Source organism: Protopterus annectens, chromosome 10.part0, assembly GCF_019279795.1.
Source record: "Protopterus annectens isolate FY-2018-M chromosome 10.part0, PAN1.0, whole genome shotgun sequence".
Lineage (NCBI taxonomy): Eukaryota > Metazoa > Chordata > Ceratodontiformes > Protopteridae > Protopterus > Protopterus annectens.
In genome coordinates this window covers 1772573274-1772599091 of record NC_056744.1, presented here as the reverse complement: position 1 = coordinate 1772599091, position 25818 = coordinate 1772573274, and the positions used below count along the sequence as shown (strand labels likewise).

The following is a 25818-nucleotide window of genomic DNA, read 5'->3' as shown; positions in this document are numbered from 1 at the left end:
GGGGATTTCATACTCCACATTGTTCTGGAAGTTTTAACTTATCCCAGGATACACTACACTTGATTTCCTTCTAAATATAATCACTGATCATATTCCTCATTATTTTCTGAAAACTCCTATTAATCACAGCTGGAAAGGACCAGAACACATACGACAAGAAACTTTATACAAAACTATACTGCATGTACCCTGGAGCCAAAACAGCACTTAGTGTTTTCAACCTTCAAATATCCTTCTTTTAAGGCACCTTTCAAGTTTTCATATATTTTATTGATAGACTTTTTCTGGGAATTTCCCACCAGGGACATAAATTCTAATTTCTGTGTAATTATGCAGACATGATTTTAAAATAGACATACCTGCTCTAGCCAAGTCATTATTTTCTGAGCAGGGATCACCCATTGTGTCTTGTTCCTTCTCTTTCTGGATTGTCTCTTCTATATTTGCATCTAGAGAAATAAACCAACCATATCAAATTCAGCACTCATGGACTAGAGTAATGTATTGCATATAGTGCACACTAAAGTTTGTTTTTTGCAGGATGGAGAGTAACAGATGACTTACTCCAGCAAAACAATAACTGGACTTGTACTCAGGAACATTATTTCACTCAAATATATACACCAGTATTACACAGCAGGGGAAGGCAGTAGGTCCTGAAGGCAAGCACAAATCACGTTATGAAATACATCATTGGATCCTAGGTTTCACAACCTCAACCTGTATAATACTCAATTATGGGCATGTCAAAACTTTCTTAGGCCCATGAAAAACAAATGTGTGTATGTTCTGGGTGTTAATTGATTTAGAGAAGCATATTAGAGAAGAGCGTGCATCTGGAAAATAGATGGACAAAATAACGTCATGCATCAGATGATCCTGCACCTCTGGGCTCTCCTAAAGGAGTGTCTGTGAGTAATCTCTTGTACAAAATCAGTAACAACACTATCCTCTGTGAGTAATCTCTTGTACAAAATCAGTAACAACACTATCCTCTGTGAGTAATCTCTTGTACAAAATCAGTAACAACACTATCTACTGTGAGTAATCTCTTGTATAAAATCAGTAACAACACTATCCTCTGTGAGTAACCTCTTGTACAACATCAGTAACAAAACTATCCTCTGTGAGTAATCTCTTGTACAAAATCAGTAACAACATTATCCTCTGTGAGTAATCTATTGTACAAAATCAGTAACAACGCTATCTACTGTGAGTAATCTCTTGTACAAAATCAGTAACAACACTATCCTCTGTGAGTAATCTCTTGTACAAAATCAGTAACAACGCTATCTACTGTGAGTAATCTCTTGTATAAAATCAGTAACAACACTATCCTCTGTGAGTAACCTCTTGTACAAAATCAGTAACAACATTATCCTCTGTGAGTAATCTCTTGTACAAAATCAGTAACAACACTATCTACTGTGAGTAATCTCTTGTACAACATCAGTAACAACACTATCCTCTGTGAGCAATCTCTTGTACATCAGTAACAACACTACTCTCTGTAAGTAATCTCTTGTACAACATCAGTAACAACACTATCCTCTGTGAGTAATCTCTTGTACATCAGTAACAACACTATCCTCCGTGAGTAATCTCTTGTACAACATCAGTAACAACACTATCCTCTGTGAGTAATCTCTTGTACATCAGTAACAACACTATCCTCTGTGAGTAATCTATTGTACAACATCAGTAACAACACTATCCTCTGTGAGTAATCTCTTGTACAACATCAGTAACAACATTATCTACTGTGAGTAATCTCTTGTACATCAGTAACAACACTATCCTCCGTGAGTAATCTCTTGTACAACATCAGTAACAACACTATCCTCTGTGAGTAATCTCTTGTACAACATCAGTAACAACACTATCCTCTGTGAGTAATCTCTTGTACAAAATCAGTAACAACACTATCTACTGTGAGTAATCTCTTGTATAAAATCAGTAACAACACTATCTACTGTGAGTAATCTCTTGTATAAAATCAGTAACAACACTATCCTCTGTGAGTAACCTCTTGTACAACATCAGTAACAACACTATCCTCTGTGAGTAACCTCTTGTACAACATCAGTAACAACACTATCCTCTGTGAGTAATCTCTTGTACAACATCAGTAACAACACTATCCTCTGTCAGTAATCTCTTGTACATCGGTAACAACACTATCCTCTATGAGTAATCTCTTGTACAAAATCAGTAACAACACTATCTACTGTGAGTAATCTCTTGTATAAAATCAGTAACAACACTATCTACTGTGAGTAATCTCTTGTATAAAATCAGTAACAACACTATCCTCTGTGAGTAACCTCTTGTACAACATCAGTAACAACACTATCCTCTGTGAGTAACCTCTTGTACAACATCAATAACAACACTATCCTCTGTGAGTAATCTCTTGTACATCAGTAACAACACTATCCTCTGTGAATAATCTCTTGTACAACATCAGTAACAACACTATCCTCTGTCAGTAATCTCTTGTACATCGGTAACAACACTATCCTCTATGAGTAATCTCTTATACAAAATCAGTAACAACACTATCCTCTGTGAGTAATCTCTTGTACAAAATCAGTAACAGCACTATCCTCTGTGAGTAATCTCTTGTACAACATCAGTAACAACACTACTCTCTGTAAGTAATCTCTTGTACAACATCAGTAACAACACTATCCTCTGTGAGTAATCTCTTGTACATCAGTAACAACACTATCCTCTGTGAGTAATCTCTTGTACAACATCAGTAACAACACTATCCTCTGTGAGTAATCTCTTGTACATCAGTAACAACACTATCCTCTGTGAGTAATCTATTGTACAACATCAGTAACAACACTATCCTCTGTGAGTAATCTCTTGTACAACATCAGTAACAACATTATCTACTGTGAGTAATCTCTTGTACATCAGTAACAGCACTATCCTCTGTGAGTAATCTCTTGTACAAAATCAGTAACAACACTATCCTCTGTGAGTAATCTCTTGTACAACATCAATAACAACACTATCCTCTGTGAGTAATCTATTGTACATCAGTAGCAACTCTATCCACTGTGAGTAATATCTTGTACAACATCAATAACACTATCCTCTGTGAGTAATCTATTGTACATCAGTAGCAACTCTGTACATCAATAACAACACTATCCTCTGTGAGTAATCTCTTGTACAACATCAGTAACAGCACTATCCTCTGTGAGTAATCTCTTGTACATCAATAACAACACTATCCTCTGTGAGTAATCTCTTGTACAGCATCAGTAACAACACTATCCTCTGTGAGTAATCTCTTGTACATCAGTAACAGCACTATCCTCTGTGAGTAATCTCTTGTACAAAGTCAGTAACAACACTATCCTCTGTGAGTAATCTCCTGTACATCAGTAACAACTCTATTCTCTGTGAGTAATCTCTTGTACAAAATCAGTAACAACACTATCCTCTGTGAGTAATCTCTTGTACAAAATCAGGAACAACACTATCCTCTGTGGGTAATCTCTTGTACAACATCAGTAACAACACTATCCTCTGTGAGTAATCTCTTGTACAAAATCAGTAACAACACTATCTTCTGTGAGTAATCTCTTGTACAAAATCAGTAACAACGCTATCCTTTCTGAATAGTCTATTGTACATAATCAGTAACAACACTATATCCTCTGTGAGTAATCGCTTGTACAAAATCAGTAACAACACTATTACATCAACAGCAAATTTGTCTGTGTATCTCACTACAAATTAGGTATAGTATTTATCTCACAAGGCTAACCCCATAACTTTTAGGAGGTATTCTAAGGCAGACTTTCTACTTCTAAGTGATAACCTGGCAAAATTTCAAGCCCTCCCAAACACTATGAACACAGCTGCCTATGTGCTGTGCAGAACCGTTCACAGAAACCCTGTACAATCATTTCAATAAAAGCATAGAGACAGCAGTGCCCACCACAAATAAACCTGGAATTCACTCAAAAAACAAACCTCCCTGGTAGAATTCAATCATAAGCCGGTTATGCAACAAAAGGAAAAAGGTCATAGCCAAGACTAGGAGGGGCTGCACCCAGCAACATAAAACACTCTCATCAAATTAAACAAACAACTAAGAGGTCAAATTAAATCTACTAAAGCCAAATTTGAGGTAAGAATAGTCTCCCAGGCAAAGGACAACCACTAGGCTTTCTTTAGCTACATCTGAAATCTCAAAACAATATAAAGAACTGATTATAAATGGAATCACCTACATGGAGAGCCAGAAGATATAGCAAAACTGCTGTCCAGCAAATTCATCTTCAGTTTTACTGAAAGAGAGGGGTTCTTCCCTGCTGCCCCCCAGCAAATACCATCAAACATCCTTCTCCCATCTATCACTAGGGAGCAGATCTTAGCTGTACCCTCTAAAGCCAAAAATACTGCATAGATGGGCCCAGATTACATCCCAGGATGCTTCCTAAAAAACCTGAAACATGAGCTATCAGGACCGCTGGAGTCACTGTTTAACCATAGCCTCTGACAGACTTTGTGCTAAGGTAATGGAGAACTGCAACAGTCATTCCTTTACACAAGGCAGGACATCAACACACCATAGGAATTACAATCCCAAAATTCTGACCAGTCTCATATGAAAATCTATGGAAAGAATCATCATAGAAATGATTAATAAGGATATAGAAAACCTTCAAACACTGTAACCGACACAGTTTGGTTTAGTCAAGGGCGGATCATGCCTACTCAGCCTGTTGGACTTCTCTGAAAGGGTCATCAAGACAATGGATGAGGGCAAAATGGTCCATACTGCCCACCATGGCCAGGCTAAATCATTTGATATAATACCCCACTCGAACATTGTAAACAAACTCATGGATATAGGCATAAACCTCTATTTTATGCAATGGATAGCCCTATGGCTCTCAGGTAGGATCCAAGAAGTTAGGATACAGGAGATCACCTCTTTAAAGAAGTTGGTCACTTGTGGAGTCCCTCGAGACACTGTACTGGGTTCACTCCTTTTTGATATATACTTCCTCAGTAGTCAAGGCCAATGTTAAGGGCCTCTAACTGAACAATTTTGCAAATGATTGGAAACTAGGAGCATTCAAAAGAATCTCCCAAAGATACTAACATCACATGGGAAGGACGAACACAGAAATATGACTGGTGACAAAACCACAGCATAAAACTCAATGTTAAGAAATACATAATAATAATGATACCCAGCCCCCTCCCCAGGAAATTACCTCATAGATAACACCCCCTAAGAGCAGAACCAGCAGTCAGGGATTTGGGTACATATGTAGATAGCAGCCTGGCTTTTGACCAACATGTATCTAAGGTAGTAAGGAAATCATTCTATGTTACTCAACGTATAAGCAAAGGCATGGCATCTAGGTCTAAGGAAGTCATCATTTCACTGTACTTGGCCCTCATCAGGCCCATCTTTGAGTAGAAAACCCCCTTCGGTATGTACATGGACAGGCATATGCAACAACTGGAATGTCTATAGAGGTTCTTCACAAAAAGAATACAGGGCATAAACAGCATGTCCTATGCAGATTGCCTCAAAGCCCTATCTCTATACTCTTTCCTACAGACTGTTAAAAGGTGATCTATGTCAGGAATACAAGGTATCCTTGGATCCCACCCTGATGGAGCTTTGGAATATCTGCAAAATGAATAACACCACGATTACTCAGTCTAGGGATAGAAACAGCATAAATAGGACATGGTTTGAGTGTCAGAGAATTCCACTTCTCTGAAACAGGCTTCTGATCCATATGAAACAGAACACTTCCCTAACCCTATTTAAGAGAAACCTGCACCAGTGGATGGAAAATCAGAAGTATACTCTGAGTCTAGCACCCACGTTTCTAATGGATGGGGGCAGCCTGTAAATCTTGCCCTAGCTTACATAAACCCCTTAAAATAACCTCTAAGGCACACAAATCTGTGGGATACATTTGGGAAGCTTGCCTAGACTTACAAAGGTCTTAGTGGTCATCAGCCTAGTATACAAATATGAGCCTAGGAACCTATGAATGAATGTAGTCTTAAAGGGATGTAAGTCACATGCTATTGCCTCCATCTTGGGCAAGCTGCATCAAAGAGCTTAAGCAGTGAAAATCATACAAGCCTGTCTCTCTGTTCACTTAGCTCTCTTGACTAGTCGATGAAAGATTATTAAATGGTGTTAGAAAGGTCTTGAAACTAGAAGTAAACTAGAAGTATGTGCACAATTTTGTTTTTTAAGTTGCACTCAGCTTTACAGAACCAAAAAAAAAATCACTGTCACACAGCATGCAGTAACCCTACTGTTTAGTGGCATAATATTCAAAATGCATCTTTGTAAAAATTCTCCTTCTTTTAAAACTAGTTTCAGCACTGTTTCCCATTTTGTGTCATAGTTTCAAATTCACAAAAGAAGTAACACCATAACTTGTTTACTTGTTTGTTATGTGTTGGAGAACATTGAATTTATTTGAACTTTTTTCAGGTCCGACATGCAATACTTTAATTCAAGAACTTTGTTTGCAGCCATCTTTCGTATTCCTTTGGAAGTTTTCACTTGCCTCAGGATATGACATGTCACCTTATGAAAGATAATCTCAGATCATATTTTTAACTTTTTTTTAGAAAACTCGCTGGCACCTCATATGTACAGCAACAAAAGCATTACAAAAATGTGCTGCCTCTGATCCAGCTATAAACCTATCATTTTCCATCTACAAAAAAACTTTCCTTTATTAATAATCATTTATTTTTACTATATTTTATTGATAAACATTTCCAGAGAATTTTGAAACAGTAGCTTACATTCCACAGTTCGAGGCAACTCAGAAATTCTTGGTATAAACCAAAACCAGATACCTCTATGGATTAAGTGTTACTTGGTTATAAAATCAGATCTGTGAAGAGTGAGCATCTGGAAATATGACTGACAAAAGAAGTCCCTGCATTACATGACTTGGTCCTTATGGCTTTGGGTAAGGGGTCTCTGCAAACACAGTCTGAATTGCTATCAGTAACAACATAAAGATTCCACCAGTAAGATTATTAGGGAGAGGCTATAGGATTAAGAATGAGTGGGAACTTGAACTTTTCAATTATTTTGAGACTGCTGCACCCTATATTGGTACTGTTATGTTACACAAAATTGAGGACTGCAATATTCACACTGAGCTAAATTTTAAGAATGATTCTGATTTTACTTCTGGTGCTACAACTATTAAAAGAAAGTGGGCCTACAACCTCCAGCTGCACCCAGATATACAGTGCTTTGACTGCTTATGTGAGCATGATTTAAGGCAGCTTTACAGCAGCAAAGTGCTGCGGTTCCCAAACCTTACTAAACCAAAATGATAGCTTCCTTTTGACATTTCACATGACCCTAATAAATTGGTTATAAAGGCCAACAAAGGTCAGGGAGAGTATTGAGGGACACTCTACATTACAACAGCAAGATGATGCAGTTGCTTATGAGTGACAATTTATATTCCAGGGTCTCCAAAATGAAATTAATGAAGCATGCACACATATTGATTGATTGATAAGCCATTCCTACAGGAGATACAACACTCCCATGAAGGTAATTGATTGAAAGGCAGATAGCCTGTGATTTCTAGCATCTTTGGAATATCAAAAGTGCCCAAAACATTGCTGACCTGCCATTGAGACCTATTGTGGAGCTTGAAGGTCCAAAAATGGAACCTTTGCTATATTTGTAGACAGAAAATTAAAAAAAAATCTTTTAGATGGTAATAACTCTGTTTTAGATGTGTCATTTTTAAGGAATTAACAGCTAGTCTTCTTCTTTCTGATGTTATGTTTGATGGGGTTGATGTGATAGACCTTTTTTTACAGTGATACCACACAATATAGGTTTACAATGGTTCACTGAATATGTTTCTAGATTTTGAAAGGCTATCTAATATTGAAGTTAGATTTTTACATGATTGTATGGACATTGTTTTAACTAATAATTATTTTGCTTTTAGCAGAGAGCTTTTTCACCAAACATCTGGAGTTGCTATTGATCTAGCAGCAATGCCAATATATGGGAACATGATTCTGTCTTACTGTGAGTATGCATTTGTTTTGAAACCTGATTTAAAAAAATTCTGTATTTCAATGCACAGTACCTAAATAACATATGTATCTTATAGACATGATAGTATGGTGGAATTTAGTCAATTCTTGAGTTTTTTTAAATTGAATCTACTCACTTTTTTAAATTTACCAACAAATTGCATATCACACAACCTGTCCCTGTTGTGCTCTTAAACTTGGTGGAATTTGAGCTTCCCACCCCTACTGTAAATTTAATTTTGAAAGCTCCTCCCAGGCTTATCTCATCTACTCATTCTACTGGGCACTGAGATATCACAATGGGAAGGCCCTCCCCCTTAGACTCTTAAAGGTTGAGTTACCTACTGATTTATATCATCCCGCTCACTTAGCACACACTGCAGTATTCAGACTATTAACCCATTGTTTCACCTTACTTTTAAAATCTGTAACATCTTGGGACTAGACTACCAATCACTGCTGAGCCTAGGAACTGCTTCTCAGGAATCAGTTTGAGATTAGTACTACTGTTTTTTTCTTTTTGAGAGAAGGACCAGGGGACATGTTTCCTAGCATTCCTAGAGATAACCAAACCCAGAAAATTGCTTCTTGGGACCCGGCTTGGGATTAGTGCTAGTGCTTTGATCCTGGTCAGAGGAGGATTAAATGGTCACCGATTCCTGCTGGTCTCTCATTGGGCAGTGTATATGGGATATCACTGTGTTGTCTGGTTGTAGTTTTGATGACAACCTCTTCAGGTCCTTTGTGCAGCTTGGCTTTCTGTTATGTCCAGCTGCTGTAAGTTCTGTCTAGGGCACCTACCAAGAGAAGACTATAGCATGTGTACTGGATCTAGAAACATCTAGTTTAATATTACTTCTCAATAAGCAGTTTGGGATTACTATTACTCTTTGCTTCTGGTGAGAGAAAGAACAGAGCACCACTGATTCCTAGCTGCATGCATTTTAGGCAAACAGTATCTCAGCTCTAAAGACAGTAAGGCAAACCACCACACAATCCAACATCCTAGTTACAGGTGACTCCATAATGAGGCACACTAATGCACCACTCACCAGGCTGAGTAAGACAGGTGACTCCATAGTGAGACACACTAATGCACCACTCGCCAAGCTGAGTAAGACAAGTGACTCCATAGTAAGACACACTAATGCACCACTCACCAGGATGAGTAAGACATGTGACTCCATAGTGAAACACACTAATGCACCACTCACCAGGCTGAATAAGACAGGTGACTCCATAGTGAGACACACTAATGCACCACTCACCAGGCTGAGTAAGACAGGTGACTCCATAGTGAGACACACTAATGCACCACTCGCCAAGCTGAGTAAGACAAGTGACTCCATAGTAAGACACACTAATGCACCACTCACCAGGATGAGCAAGACATGTGACTCCATAGTGAGACACACTAATGCTGACAGACTTTGTGCTAAGGTAATGGAGAACTGCAACAGTCATTCCTTTACACAAGGCAGGACATCAACACACCATAGGAATTACAATCCCAAAATTCTGACTAGTCTCATATGAAAATCTATGGAAAGAATCATCATAGAAATGATTAATAAGGATATAGAAAACCTTCAAACACTGTAACCGACACAGTTTGGTTTAGTCAAGGGCGGATCATGCCTACTCAGCCTGTTGGACTTCTCTGAAAGGGTCATCAAGACAATGGATGAGGGCAAAATGGTCCATACTGCCCACCATGACCAGGCTAAATCATTTGATATAATACCCCACTCGAACATTGTAAACAAACTCATGGATATAGGCATAAACCTCTATTTTATGCAATGGATAGCCCTCTGGCTCTCAGGTAGGATCCAAGAAGTTAGGATACAGGAGATCACCTCTTTAAAGAGGTTGGTCACTTGTGGAGTCCCTCGAGACACTGTATTGGGTTCACTCCTTTTTGATATATACTTCTCAGACGTCAAGGCCAGTGTTAAGGCCCTCTAGCTGACCAAGTTTGCAAATGATTGGAAACTAGGAGCATTCAAAGAATCTCCCAAAGATACGAACATCACACGGGAAGGACGAACACAGAAATATGACTGGTGACAAAACCACAGCATAAAACTCAGTGTTAAGAAATACATAATAATAATGATACCCAGCCCCCCCAGGAAATTACCTTATAGATAACACCCCCTAAGAGCAGAACCAGCAGTCAGGGATTTGGGTACATATGTAGATAGCAGCCTGGGTTTTGACCAACATGTATCTAAGGTAGTAAGGAAATCATTCTATGTTACTCAACGTATAAGCAAAGGCATGGCATCTAGGTCTAAGGAAGTCATCATTTCACTGTACTTGTCCCTCATCAGGCCCATCTTTGTGTAGAAAACCCCCTTCGGTATGTACATGGACAGGCATATGCAACAACTGGAATGTCTATAGAGGTTCTTCACAAAAAGAATACAGGGCATAAACAGCACGTCCTATGCAGATTGCCTCAAAGCCCTATCTCTATACTCTTTCCTACAGACTGTTAAAAGGTGATCTATGTCTGGCATAGAAGGTATCCTTGAATCCCACCCTGATGGAGCTTTGGAATATCTGCAAAATGAATAACATCAGAATTACTCAGTGTAGGGATAGAAACAACATAAATAGGACATGGTTTGTGTGTCAGAGAATTCCACTTCTCTAGGACAGACTTCTGATCCATATGCAGCAGAACATTTCCCTAACCCTATTTAAGAGAAACCTGCACCAGTGGATGGAAAATCAGAAGTATACTCTGAGTCTAACACCCACGTTTCTAATGGATGGGGGCAGCCTGCAAATCTTGCCCTAGCTTACATAAACCCCTTAAAATAACCTCTAAGGCACACAAATCTGTGGGATACATTTGGGAAGCTTGCCTAGACTTACAAAGGCCTTAGTGGTCATCAGCCTAGTATACAAATATGAGCCTATGAACCTATGAATGAATGTAGCCTTAAAGGGATGTAAGTCACATGCTATTGCCTCCATCTTGGGCAAGCTGCAGTAAAGAGCTTAAGCAGTGAAAATCACACAAGCCTGTCTCTCTGTTCACTTAGCTCTCTTGACTAGTTGATGAAAGATTATTAAATGGTGTTAGAAAGGTCTTGAAACTAGAAGTAAACTAGAAGTATGTGCACAATTTTGTTTTTTAAGTTGCACTCAGCTTTACAGAACCAAAAAAAAAAAATCACTGTCACACAGCATGCAGTAACCCTACTGTTCAGTGACATAATATTCAAAATGCATCTTTGTAAAAACTTTCCTTCTTTTAAAACTAGTTTCAGCACTGTTTCCCATTTTGTGTCATAGTTTCAAATTCACAAAAGAAGTAACACCATAACTTGTTTACTTGTTTGTTATGTGTTGGAGAACATTGAATTTATTTGAACTTTTTTCAGGTCCGACATGCAATACTTTAATTCAAGAACTTTGTTTGCAGCCATCTTTCGTATTCCTTTGGAAGTTTTCACTTGCCTCAGGATATGACATGTCACCTTATGAAAGATAATCTCAGATCATATTTTTAACTTTTTTTTTAGAAAACTCGCTGGCACCTCATATGTACAGCAACAAAAGCATTACAAAAATGTGCTGCCTCTGATCCAGCTATAAACCTATCATTTTCCATCTAGAAAAAAAAACTTTCCTTTATTAATAATCATTTATTTTTACTATATTTTATTGATAAACATTTCCAGAGAATTTTGAAACAATAGCTTACATTCTGCAATTCGAGGCAACTCAGAAATTCTTGGTATAAACCAAAGCCAGATACCTCTATGGATTAAGTGTTACTTGGTTATAAAATCAGATCTGTGAAGAGTGAGCATCTGGAAATATGATTGAGAAAAGAAGTCCCTGCATTACATGACTTGGTCCTTATGGCTTTGGGTAAGGGGTCTCTGCAAACACAGTCTGAATTGCTATCAGTAACAACATAAAGATTCCACCAGTAAGATTATTAGGGAGAGGCTATAGGATTAAGAATGAGTGGGAACTTGAACTTTTCAATTATTTTGAGACTGCTGCACCCTATATTGGTACTGTTATGTTACACAAAATTGAGGACTGCAATATTCACACTGAGCTAAATTTTAAGAATGATTCTGATTTTACTTCTGATGCTACAACTATTAAAAGAAAGTGTGCCTACAACCTCCAGCTGCACCCAGATATACAGTGCTTTGACTGCTTATGTGAGCATGATTTAAGGCAGCTTTACAGCAGCAAAGTGCTGCGGTTCCCAAACCTTACTAAACCAAAATGATAGCTTCCTTTTGACATTTCACATGACCCTAATAAATTGGTTATAAAGGCCAACAAAGGTCAGGGAGAGTATTGAGGGACACTCTACATTACAACAGCAAGATGATGCAGTTGCTTATGAGTGACAATTTATATTCCAGGGTCTCCAAAATGAAATTAATGAAGCATGCACACATATTGATTGATTGATAAGCCATTCCTACAGGAGATACAACACTCCCATGAAGGTAATTGATTGAAAGGCAGATAGCCTGTGATTTCTAGCATCTTTGGAATATCAAAAGTGCCCAAAACATTGCTGACCTGCCATTGAGACCTATTGTGGAGCTTGAAGGTCCAAAAATGGAACCTTTTGCTATATTTGTAGACAGAAAATTAAAAAAAAATCTTTTAGATGGTAATAACTCTGTTTTAGATGTGTCATTTTTAAGGAATTAACAGCTAGTCTTCTTCTTTCTGATGTTATGTTTGATGGGGTTGATGTGATAGACCTTTTTTTACAGTGATACCACACAATATAGGTTTACAATGGTTCACTGAATATGTTTCTAGATTTTGAAAGGCTATCTAATATTGAAGTTAGATTTTTACATGATTGTATGGACATTGTTTTAACTAATAATTATTTTGCTTTTAGCAGAGAGCTTTTTCACCAAACATCTGGAGTTGCTATTAATCTAGCAGCAATGCCAATATATGGGAACATGATTCTGTCTTACTGGGAGTATGCATTTGTTTTGAAACCTGATTAAAAAAAAATTCTGTATTTCAATGCACAGTACCCAAATGACATATGTATCTTATAGACATGATAGTATGGTGGAATTTAGTCAATTCTTGAGTTTTTTAAAATTGAATCTACTCCCTTTTTTTAAATTTGCCAACAAATTGCATATCACCCAACCAGTCCCTGTTGTGCTCTTAAACTTGGTGGAATTTGAGCTTCCCACCCCTACTGTAAATTTAATTTTGAAAGCTCCTCCCAGGCTTATCTCATCTACTCATTCTACTGGGCACTGAGATATCACAATGGGAAGGCCCTCCCCCTTAGACTCTTAAAGGTTGAGTTACCTACTGATTTATATCATCCCGCTCACTTAGCACACACTGCAGTATTCAGACTATTAACCCATTGTTTCACCTTACTTTTAAAATCTGTAACATCTTGGGACTAGACTACCAATCACTGCTGAGCCTAGGAACTGCTTCTCAGGAATCAGTTTGAGATTAGTACTACTGTTTTTCTCTTTTTGAGAGAAGGAGCAGGGGACATGTTTCCTAGCATTCCTAGAGATAACCAAACCCTGAAAATTGCTTCTTGGGACCCGGCTTGGGATTAGTGCTAGTGCTTTGATCCTGGTCAGAGGAGGATTAAATGGTCACCGATTCCTGCTGGTCTCTCATTGGGCAGTGTATATGGGATATCACTGTGTCGTCTGGTTGTAGTTTTGATGACAACCTCTTCAGGTCCTTTGTGCAGCTTGGCTTTCTGTTATGTCCAGCTGCTGTAAGTTCTGTCTAGGGCACCTACCAAGAGAAGACTATAGCATGTGTACTGGATCTAGAAACATCTAGTTTAATATTACTTCTCAATAAGCAGTTTCGGATTACTGCTACTCTTTGCTTCTAGTGAGAGAAAGAACAGAGCACCACTGATTCCTAGCTGCATGCATTTTAGGCAAACAGTATCTCAGCTCTAAAGACAGTAAGGCAAACCACCACACAATCCAACATCCTAGTTACAGGTGACTCCATAATGAGGCACACTAATGCACCACTCACCAGGCTGAGTAAGACAGGTGACTCCATAGTGAGACACACTAATGCACCACTCGCCAAGCTGAGTAAGACAAGTGACTCCATAGTAAGACACACTAATGCACCACTCACCAGGATGAGTAAGACATGTGACTCCATAGTGAAACACACTAATGCACCACTCACCAGGCTGAATAAGACAGGTGACTCCATAGTGAGACACATTAATGCACCACTCACCAGGCTGAGTAAGACAGGTGACTCCATAGTGAGACACACTAATGCACCACTCACCAAGCTGAGTAAGACAAGTGACTCCATAGTAAGACACACTAATGCACCACTCACCAGGATGAGCAAGACATGTGACTCCATAGTGAGACACACTAATGCACCACTCACCAGGCTGAATAAGACAGGTGACTCCATAGTGAGACACACTAATGCACCACTCGCCAGGATGAGCAAGACATGTGACTCCATAGTGAGACACACTAATGCACCTCTCACCAGGCTGAGTAAGACAGGTGACTCCATAGTGAGACAAACTAATGCACCACCAATCAGGCTGAGTAAGCAGAGGGGCATGATTAGTTGCATATAGTATGCCAGGATTTGCACATCACACAAACACTCATGTCCTTGCAGTACAAGTACACATATCACACAGTTGTAGTCCATGTGGGAATAAATGACTTGAGACATACCTCCCTGGACTATATGAAGACAGGCATGATGTAACTGTCTGACTCTATGACTGAGTCAGTCAAGAATCTAGCCTTGACTAGCATTTTTCTGTCACCGAGAATTAATCTGCCATACAAACAAAAGATTATAGATTTCAACAATTGGCGTAGCATCTGGTGTCATTCAAAGGAGGTCCAATATATATCAGCTTGAGAAGTGATGGCGCACAGTCCTATTTTGCCAAGGCTGGCCTGCATCAATCTCCCATAGCTTTTGTATATTAGCTAAAACCTTGTCCGCCTTCACAATGAGTTTTTTAGGCAATGTTAATCTTCAAAAGCTGACAACTTAAAAAAAAAAAAACAGAATAAGTGTAACATAAAGGTATGGCTGTTCAGTGCTAGGAGCCTCAACAAAATACTCCACTCCCTACAGGCACTGCGTACCCTGGAATGTATTGATATATGCATTATCATGGAGCATGGAGTTGTGGTTAAAAACCACTGAGAGCTCCCCATCAGTGCAAGGTTTCAACACCTATCATGCATTCAGGTCCACAATGAAGAAAAGGCACTAATGGTGGTGGTGTCTTTGTATCGGTAAAACAAAATTTCACTTCCAGATTTGTTAGACAGGAAAACAACTCCTCCGTGTCCAACTTACCATTAACAAAACCCGTTATCACATCATAGCTAACTATAAGATCCCACCTATACCCCCTTGGCTCATACCTCTTGCTTGACAAGTATGGGGACCCTATGTATTAGGCGAAAACACATTTTCCAAGGGGACTTCCGCTACCCCTTCATCAACTGGGAGACTTACACATCTGCTAACACCTAGACTTCTGGACTTCATAAATATAAACTCTTTGGGCCAGTTAGTCTGCATCTCAACTATGGGAGATAAAATTCTGGACTTGGTTTTCACCAATAAGGGACAGCTCTGTTCCTCAATAGTTGCAACTTCCTGTTTAGTTAAACTGAACCATAAATCAGTCACATCATCATAAGACTAAAGCTAAAAGCATCTTCAAATTCCACACTATTCACAGATTATGCAAAGGCTGATCTACTAAAACTAAGTGATTATCTGGTGAAATTCAACATCCCCTTCCAACCTTATGACCCCACTGCATATGTAGAAACCTTTATAACTACATTCTATGGACATGTGCATAACTGCATAGATGCATCTGTCTCCTTCCGAAGTAAATACAATGGCAAATTTAAAAATAACCCCTATGGTGGAACCCAAATATAAACAGGGTCTGCAATAAAAGAAAAAAAAAATCATCACCTGCACTTATAAATGTAACACTCGAGATGTTGAATATGCTCTTCCTAAACTTAATGAGGATCTCAAGTCCCTGATCAAATCAATGAAATCTAGACATGAGGTAAAAAAAGCCAGTCGGGTAAAAGGCAACCATAACTTTTTCTTCACGTATGTTAGAAACCTCAGAAGCAATGCCCAGCACTTTACACAGCTAACAGTAAATGATGTCACATACTCAGATCCTCAGGACGGATTTCTGCGTGTAGCCCGCAAGACAATTCCCTGCGAGCTACATACCCCGAACCCAAATGGCTGCAGCTGCACTTTGCCATAGTGCAATACGGCTGAAAAGCCTAGCCGCTGCAGCTGTAATCTATGAACGGGCAAAGACAACCGTACCGGATGTGTAACACATTCCTTATTTACATGCAAGGAATGCATTTATTTACTTAACATAATAAATAAATAAGTAAATAAATGCATTCCTTGAATGTAAATAAGGAATGTGTTACATATCCGGTACGGTTGTCTTTGCCCGTACATAGATTACAGCTGCAGCGGCTAGGCTTTTCAGCCGTATTGCACTACGGCAAAGTGCCACTGCAGCCATTTGGGTTCGGCAATGTAGCTTGCAGGGAATTGTCTTGCGGGCTACACGCCGGAATCCCCTCAGGACATAGCCAAATTACTTGCAGTTAAATTTAGATGTAATTTCACCCACTCTGCCCCCTACATTCCCAGATTACATACTGACATGTACCTTCCCTCAAATCTCAGAAGAACAAGTCCTCAAAGCACTTTCCAAGGCCAGGAACACTGCATTTATGGGACCAGGTAACATAACAGGCTGCCTACTGTTTAGTCTGAAACAGGACCTGTCAACCCCCCTACAGAGGCTATTAGGTATTAGCCTCCAAATAGGCTTTGTGCTGAATGAATGGAGGACAGCAACAGTCACCCCTTGCATAAAAGTAGAGCATGAATAGACCCATGTAATTATACACATAAGTCTGAACAGCTTCATCTGTAAGATTATGCAGAGGTCGAATCATTATGAAATTATCTAATAATGACACAGATAACCTAAAAAGTCTTGACCCAAGCCAGTCTGGTTTTATTAAGGGCAGATCCTTCCTGCGTAACCTGGGTGATTTCTTCAGAAAGGTTACTGAAGTAATGAATGAGGGAAATGGGTGCACACCACATACCTAGACCTTGAAATGGCATCTGATACCTTTCCACATCCAGGTACTGCTGATATACACACCACATACCTAGACCTTGAAATGGCATCTGATACCTTTCCACATCCAGGTACTGCTGATATACACACCACATACCTAGACCTTGAAATGGCATCTGATACCTTTCCACATCCAGGTACTGCTGATATACACACCACATACCTAGAAATGGCATCTGATACCTTTCCACATCCAGGTACTGCTGATATACACACCACATACCTAGACCTTGAAATGGCATCTGATACCTTTCCACATCCAGGTACTGCTGATATACACACCACATACCTAGACCTTGAAATGGCATCTGATACCTTTCCACATCCAGGTACTGCTGATATACACACCACATACCTAGACCTTGAAATGGCATCTGATACCTTTCCACATCCAGGTACTGCTGATATACACACCACATACCTAGACCTGAAATGGCATCTGATACCTTTCCACATCCAGGTACTGCTGATATACACACCACATACCTAGACCTTGAAATGGCATCTGATACCTTTCCACATCCAGGTACTGCTGATATACACACCACATACCTAGACCTTGAAATGGCATCTGATACCTTTCCACATCCAGGTACTGCTGATATACACACCACATACCTAGACCTTAAAATGGCATCTGATACCTTTCCACATCCAGGTACTGCTGATATACACAGCACATGAACCCTTGGAAATGGCATCTGATACCTTTCCACATCCAGGTACTGCTGATATACACACCACATACCTAGACCTTGAAATGGCATCTGATACCTTTCCACATCCAGGTACTGCTGATATACACACCACATACCTAGACCTTGAAATGGCATCTGATACCTTTCCACATCCAGGTACTGCTGATATACACACCACATACCTAGACCTTGAAATGGCATCTGATACCTTTCCACATCCAGGTACTGCTGATATACACACCACATACCTAGACCTTGAAATGGCATCTGATACCTTTCCACATCCAGGTACTGCTGATATACACACCACATACCTAGACCTTGAAATGGCATCTGATAAATTTCCACATCCAGGTACTGCTGATATACACACCACATACCTAGACCTTGAAATGGCATCTGATACCTTTCCACATCCAGGTACTGCTGATATACACACCACATACCTAGACCTTGAAATGGCATCTGATACCTTTCCACATCCAGGTACTGCTGATATACACACCACATACCTAGACCTTGAAATGGCATCTGATACCTTTCCACATCCAGGTACTGCTGATATACACACCACATACCTAGACCTTGAAATGGCATCTGATACCTTTCCACATCCAGGTACTGCTGATATACACACCACATACCTAGACCTTGAAATGGCATCTGATACCTTTCCACATCCAGGTACTGCTGATATACACACCACATACCTAGACCTTGAAATGGCATCTGATACCTTTCCACATCCAGGTACTGCTGATATACACACCACATACCTAGACCTTGAAATGGCATCTGATACCTTTCCACATCCAGGTACTGCTGATATACACACCACATACCTAGACCTTGAAATGGCATCTGATACCTTTCCACATCCAGGTACTGCTGATATACACACCACATACCTAGACCTTGAAATGGCATCTGATACCTTTCCACATCCAGGTACTGCTGATATACACACCACATACCTAGACCTTGAAATGGCATCTGATACCTTTCCACATCCAGGTACTGCTGATATACACACCACATACCTAGACCTTGAAATGGCATCTGATACCTTTCCACATCCAGGTACTGCTGATATACACACCACATACCTAGACCTTGAAATGGCATCTGATACCTTTCCACATCCAGGTACTGCTGATATACACACCACATACCTAGACCTTGAAATGGCATCTGATACCTTTCCACATCCAGGTACTGCTGATATACACACCACATACCTAGACCTTGAAATGGCATCTGATACCTTTCCACATCCAGGTACTGCTGATATACACACCACATACCTAGACCTTGAAATGGCATCTGATACCTTTCCACATCCAGGTACTGCTGATATACACACCACATACCTAGACCTTGAAATGGCATCTGATACCTTTCCACATCCAGGTACTGCTGATATACACACCACATACCTAGACCTTGAAATGGCATCTGATACCTTTCCACATCCAGGTACTGCTGATATACACACCACATATCTAGACCTTGAAATGGCATCTGATACCTTTCCACATCCAGGTACTGCTGATATACACACCACATACCTAGATCTTGAAATGGCATCTGATACCTTTCCACATCCAGGTACTGCTGATATACACACCACATACCTAGACCTTGAAATGGCATCTGATACCTTTCCACATCCAGGTACTGCTGATATACACACCACATACCTAGACCTTGAAATGGCATCTGATACCTTTCCACATCCAGGTACTGCTGATATACACACCACATACCTAGACCTTGAAATGGCATCTGATACCTTTCCACATCCAGGTACTGCTGATATACACACCACATACCTAGACCTTGAAATGGCATCTGATACCTTTCCACATCCAGGTACTGCTGATATACACACCACATACCTAGACCTTGAAATGGCATCTGATACCTTTCCACATCCAGGTACTGCTGATATACACACCACATATCTAGACCTTGAAATGGCATCTGATACCTTTCCACATCCAGGTACTGCTGATATACACACCACATACCTAGACCTTGAAATGGCATCTGATACCTTTCCACATCCAGGTACTGCTGATATACACACCACATACCTAGACCTTGAAATGGCATCTGATACCTTTCCACATCCAGGTACTGCTGATATACACACCACATACCTAGACCTTGAAATGGCATCTGATACCTTTCCACATCCAGGTACTGCTGATATACACACCACATACCTAGACCTTGAAATGGCATCTGATACCTTTCCACATCCAGGTACTGCTGATATACACCACATACCTAGACCTTGAAATGGCATCTGATACCTTTCCACATCCAGGTACTGCTGATATACACACCACATACCTAGACCTTGAAATGGCATCTGATACCTTTCCACATCCAGGTACTGCTGATATACACACCACATACCTAGACCTTGAAATGGCATCTGATACCTTTCCACATCCAGGTACTGCTGATATACACACCACATACCTAGACCTTGAAATGGCATCTGATACCTTTCCACATCCAGGTACTGCTGATATACACACCACATACCTAGACCTTGAAATGGCATCTGATACCTTTCCACATCCAGGTACTGCTGATATACACACCACATACCTAGACCTTGAAATGGCATCTGATACCTTTCCACATCCAGGTACTGCTGATATACACACCACATACCTAGACCTTGAAATGGCATCTGATACCTTTCCACATCCAGGTACTGCTGATATACACACCACATACCTAGACCTTGAAATGGCATCTGATACCTTTCCACATCCAGGTACTGCTGATATACACACCACATACCTAGACCTTGAAATGGCATCTGATACCTTTCCACATCCAGGTACTGCTGATATACACACCACATACCTAGACCTTGAAATGGCATCTGATACCTTTCCACATCCAGGTACTGCTGATATACACACCACATACCTAGACCTTGAAATGGCATCTGATACCTTTCCACATCCAGGTACTGCTGATATACACACCACATACCTAGACCTTGAAATGGCATCTGATACCTTTCCACATCCAGGTACTGCTGATATACACACCACATACCTAGACCTTGAAATGGCATCTGATACCTTTCCACATCCAGGTACTGCTGATATACACACCACATACCTAGACCTTGAAATGGCATCTGATACCTTTCCACATCCAGGTACTGCTGATATACACACCACATACCTAGACCTTGAAATGGCATCTGATACCTTTCCACATCCAGGTACTGCTGATATACACACCACATACCTAGACCTTGAAATGGCATCTGATACCTTTCCACATCCAGGTACTGCTGATATACACACCACATACCTAGACCTTGAAATGGCATCTGATACCTTTCCACATCCAGGTACTGCTGATATACACACCACATACCTAGACCTTGAAATGGCATCTGATACCTTTCCACATCCAGGTACTGCTGATATACACACCACATACCTAGACCTTGAAATGGCATCTGATACCTTTCCACATCCAGGTACTGCTGATATACACACCACATACCTAGACCTTGAAATGGCATCTGATACCTTTCCACATCCAGGTACTGCTGATATACACACCACATACCTAGACCTTGAAATGGCATCTGATACCTTTCCACATCCAGGTACTGCTGATATACACACCACATACCTAGACCTTGAAATGGCATCTGATACCTTTCCACATCCAGGTACTGCTGATATACACACCACATACCTAGACCTTGAAATGGCATCTGATACCTTTCCACATCCAGGTACTGCTGATATACACACCACATACCTAGACCTTGAAATGGCATCTGATACCTTTCCACATCCAGGTACTGCTGATATACACACCACATACCTAGACCTTGAAATGGCATCTGATACCTTTCCACATCCAGGTACTGCTGATATACACACCACATACCTAGACCTTGAAATGGCATCTGATACCTTTCCACATCCAGGTACTGCTGATATACACACCACATACCTAGACCTTGAAATGGCATCTGATACCTTTCCACATCCAGGTACTGCTGATATACACACCACATACCTAGACCTTGAAATGGCATCTGATACCTTTCCACATCCAGGTACTGCTGATATACACACCACATACCTAGACCTTGAAATGGCATCTGATACCTTTCCACATCCAGGTACTGCTGATATACACACCACATACCTAGACCTTGAAATGGCATCTGATACCTTTCCACATCCAGGTACTGCTGATATACACACCACATACCTAGACCTTGAAATGGCATCTGATACCTTTCCACATCCAGGTACTGCTGATATACACACCACATACCTAGACCTTGAAATGGCATCTGATACCTTTCCACATCCAGGTACTGCTGATATACACACCACATACCTAGACCTTGAAATGGCATCTGATACCTTTCCACATCCAGGTACTGCTGATATACACACCACATACCTAGACCTTGAAATGGCATCTGATACCTTTCCACATCCAGGTACTGCTGATATACACACCACATACCTAGACCTTGAAATGGCATCTGATACCTTTCCACATCCAGGTACTGCTGATATACACACCACATACCTAGACCTTGAAATGGCATCTGATACCTTTCCACATCCAGGTACTGCTGATATACACACCACATACCTAGACCTTGAAATGGCATCTGATACCTTTCCACATCCAGGTACTGCTGATATACACACCACATACCTAGACCTTGAAATGGCATCTGATACCTTTCCACATCCAGGTACTGCTGATATACACACCACATACCTAGACCTTGAAATGGCATCTGATACCTTTCCACATCCAGGTACTGCTGATATACACACCACATACCTAGACCTTGAAATGGCATCTGATACCTTTCCACATCCAGGTACTGCTGATATACACACCACATACCTAGACCTTGAAATGGCATCTGATACCTTTCCACATCCAGGTACTGCTGATATACACACCACATACCTAGACCTTGAAATGGCATCTGATACCTTTCCACATCCAGGTACTGCTGATATACACACCACATACCTAGACCTTGAAATGGCATCTGATACCTTTCCACATCCAGGTACTGCTGATATACACACCACATACCTAGACCTTGAAATGGCATCTGATACCTTTCCACATCCAGGTACTGCTGATATACACACCACATACCTAGACCTTGAAATGGCATCTGATACCTTTCCACATCCAGGTACTGCTGATATACACACCACATACCTAGACCTTGAAATGGCATCTGATACCTTTCCACATCCAGGTACTGCTGATATACACACCACATACCTAGACCTTGAAATGGCATCTGATACCTTTCCACATCCAGGTACTGCTGATATACACACCACATACCTAGACCTTGAAATGGCATCTGATACCTTTCCACATCCAGGTACTGCTGATATACACACCACATACCTAGACCTTGAAATGGCATCTGATACCTTTCCACATCCAGGTACTGCTGATATACACACCACATACCTAGACCTTGAAATGGCATCTGATACCTTTCCACATCCAGGTACTGCTAATAAACTCTCCCCATGAAATGTTAATTCCTATGTAACTCATTGGATATCAAACTAGCTCACACACAGAACCAAGGAAGCTCTACCTCCTCCAAAAGTCTTGACACTAGTGGTGTACCCCCAGGGTTCAGTCCTTGGGCTACTCATCTTTTGGCATTAACTTTGTGGAAGTCAGAATTAATGTTAAGGGTTTATGGCTGACCAAGTTTTCAAATGACTATAAACTTGATGCCATCATAAACTCTCCAGAGGACACCAAGATCCTCCAGAGCGAGGGTACCCTTTTAGAAAGCTGTTAAAAGTTAGGAATGAAGTTTTGAAAAAACAAAAAGATAGGTTTACCCCAATCCTTACCACTGCAACAGGGACAGAAACAGATCTGAAAACAGGAACACAATATCAGAGAAATTTAGTGTTTCCTTATAATCAGGAGACCCAACACCTTAGAGAAATTTTGAGTAAAAATTGGGAGTTGGTCTTTGATGAAGACATAAAAAACGTATTGGGGCAAGGGCCGAAAATAACATATAGCAAGGGCCGAAAATTAAAGCGTACCTAGAGAAAACTACTGGTAGAAGAAGTAAAAGGCATCAAACTAAGATGTCGAAATGCAATATGCGTAGGTACTGTAACTACATCAACAAAAGCCCTTATGTGGTTATGGACAGTTACAACCACAGTATGTCATGTCCCGGTAACTGTAACTGTAACACGACAATGTTTACATTGCTGCATGCACTTCATGTTCAGCTTTCTATGTGGCTAAAACCATGAGGAAGTTGAAGGAAAGAATAGCGGAACATGTAAGGGAGACTAAAAATAAAAAGAATGAGAATGCACTATTTGCACATAGTTTGACTTGTGAGAACTTCAGGAAGTTTATGTTTTTTGTTATTGATCTTATTGTTCCTACTTAGAGAGGAGGTGATTTAAAAACACATTTAGAGAAATTAGAATTAGAATGGCAGTTAAGGTTGAATGCTACCAGTAAACTAGGCTTAAATGAGAATTGTTCTTTAATGAGTGTTCTTAAATTAAGGTCTGTGAAAGTGTAAGATTTTTATATTTCTATTTACTTTGGTATACAAAGTTCACTGTGATTGGTATGCAGGGGATGATTAGGTTTATAGACTATGGGATATAGGCATATGTATTAAGTATCTTTGAAAGATTTCTGCACTTATAAGCAACCTCTCCATTTTATTGTATATTTTAGATATTTTAATTTTCTTATAGGAAGCATTTCTTAGTGACACATTATTATAAGCATTTGAAACAATATTTATTTAAACATCATGTATTTTTAAATTCTGTTTTAAGTGTGATCACATGATTGAATTGTATTTAAATGGGTTATTAGAGGACAATGCTTTACTCTGATGAAGCCCAGAAAATAGTCGGGTGAAAGCGCTTAGTGTGTATTTTAAATTACATTAAACTGTTTGCTGTTACATTCGGCGGTGGCGTTTTTATTTTTTATTTTATGAGTTATTGTGGTGGTGCTGTGGTAGCATTGTCACCTCACAGTAAGACGCTGTCCGGTTCGATTCTCAGCTAGAGCGTCTTCTGCATGGAGACATGCGTGAATGGGCGCACCTTCGTTGAAGGTTGTGCGTCAGGCCTGGAAAGCCGGTACGTAAAAATCAACTGCCAATCATTAGCGGACCGAAGTTCCGCTGTGGCGACCCCTAACCGGGAAAAAGCCGAAAGACACAAACATTGTGGCTTACACTCGTTTGAGTGATTTATCAGTGGTTCTCCTCCAGGAGGGCCTTTCCCAAACAAACAGCTGTTATAACGATGGACTAAAACTAAATGTCAAACATGTATAATAATCTCTTTCAGCAAGCATGATGTCCCCTTTAACTATCACATCAACACCACCAGAAAATCGATCCAGTAGTTAGGGACCTGGGAACCTATGTGGATAACAAACTGTCCTTCGATCACCATAATTCCACTGTCATAGGAAAGTCCTTTTATATTGTACAGCTTATTAGTAAAGGTATGGCGTCCAATCCAGTGCAGATCCCAGGGTGAGAGAATTGCCTTTCTTGGTTGATTCAGATTAGTGACACCTTTCAGGAGATACTAGAATTCAATTCTAGAAAGCAAGACAGGATTAAGTGGTATGCAAGCAGAAACACCCTTCCTTTCTGACTGTGTGTGTGTGTGTGTGTGTGTGTGTGTGTGTGTGTGTGTGTGTGTGTGTGTGTGTGTG

The 25818-nt window shown here is 40.1% G+C and overlaps 1 protein-coding gene across 1 annotated transcript in view; it reads right to left on the bottom strand.

The window, feature by feature from the left end:
• Positions 1-267: 267 nt before the first annotated feature.
• LOC122814487 overlaps positions 268-25818 on the bottom strand; it is a 258829-nt gene continuing 233278 nt past the window's right edge. The window contains exon 5 of the mRNA XM_044087062.1: positions 268-449. Within this exon, the coding sequence (XP_043942997.1) occupies positions 268-449 (182 nt within the window). The remainder of the gene's footprint in view (positions 450-25818) is intronic.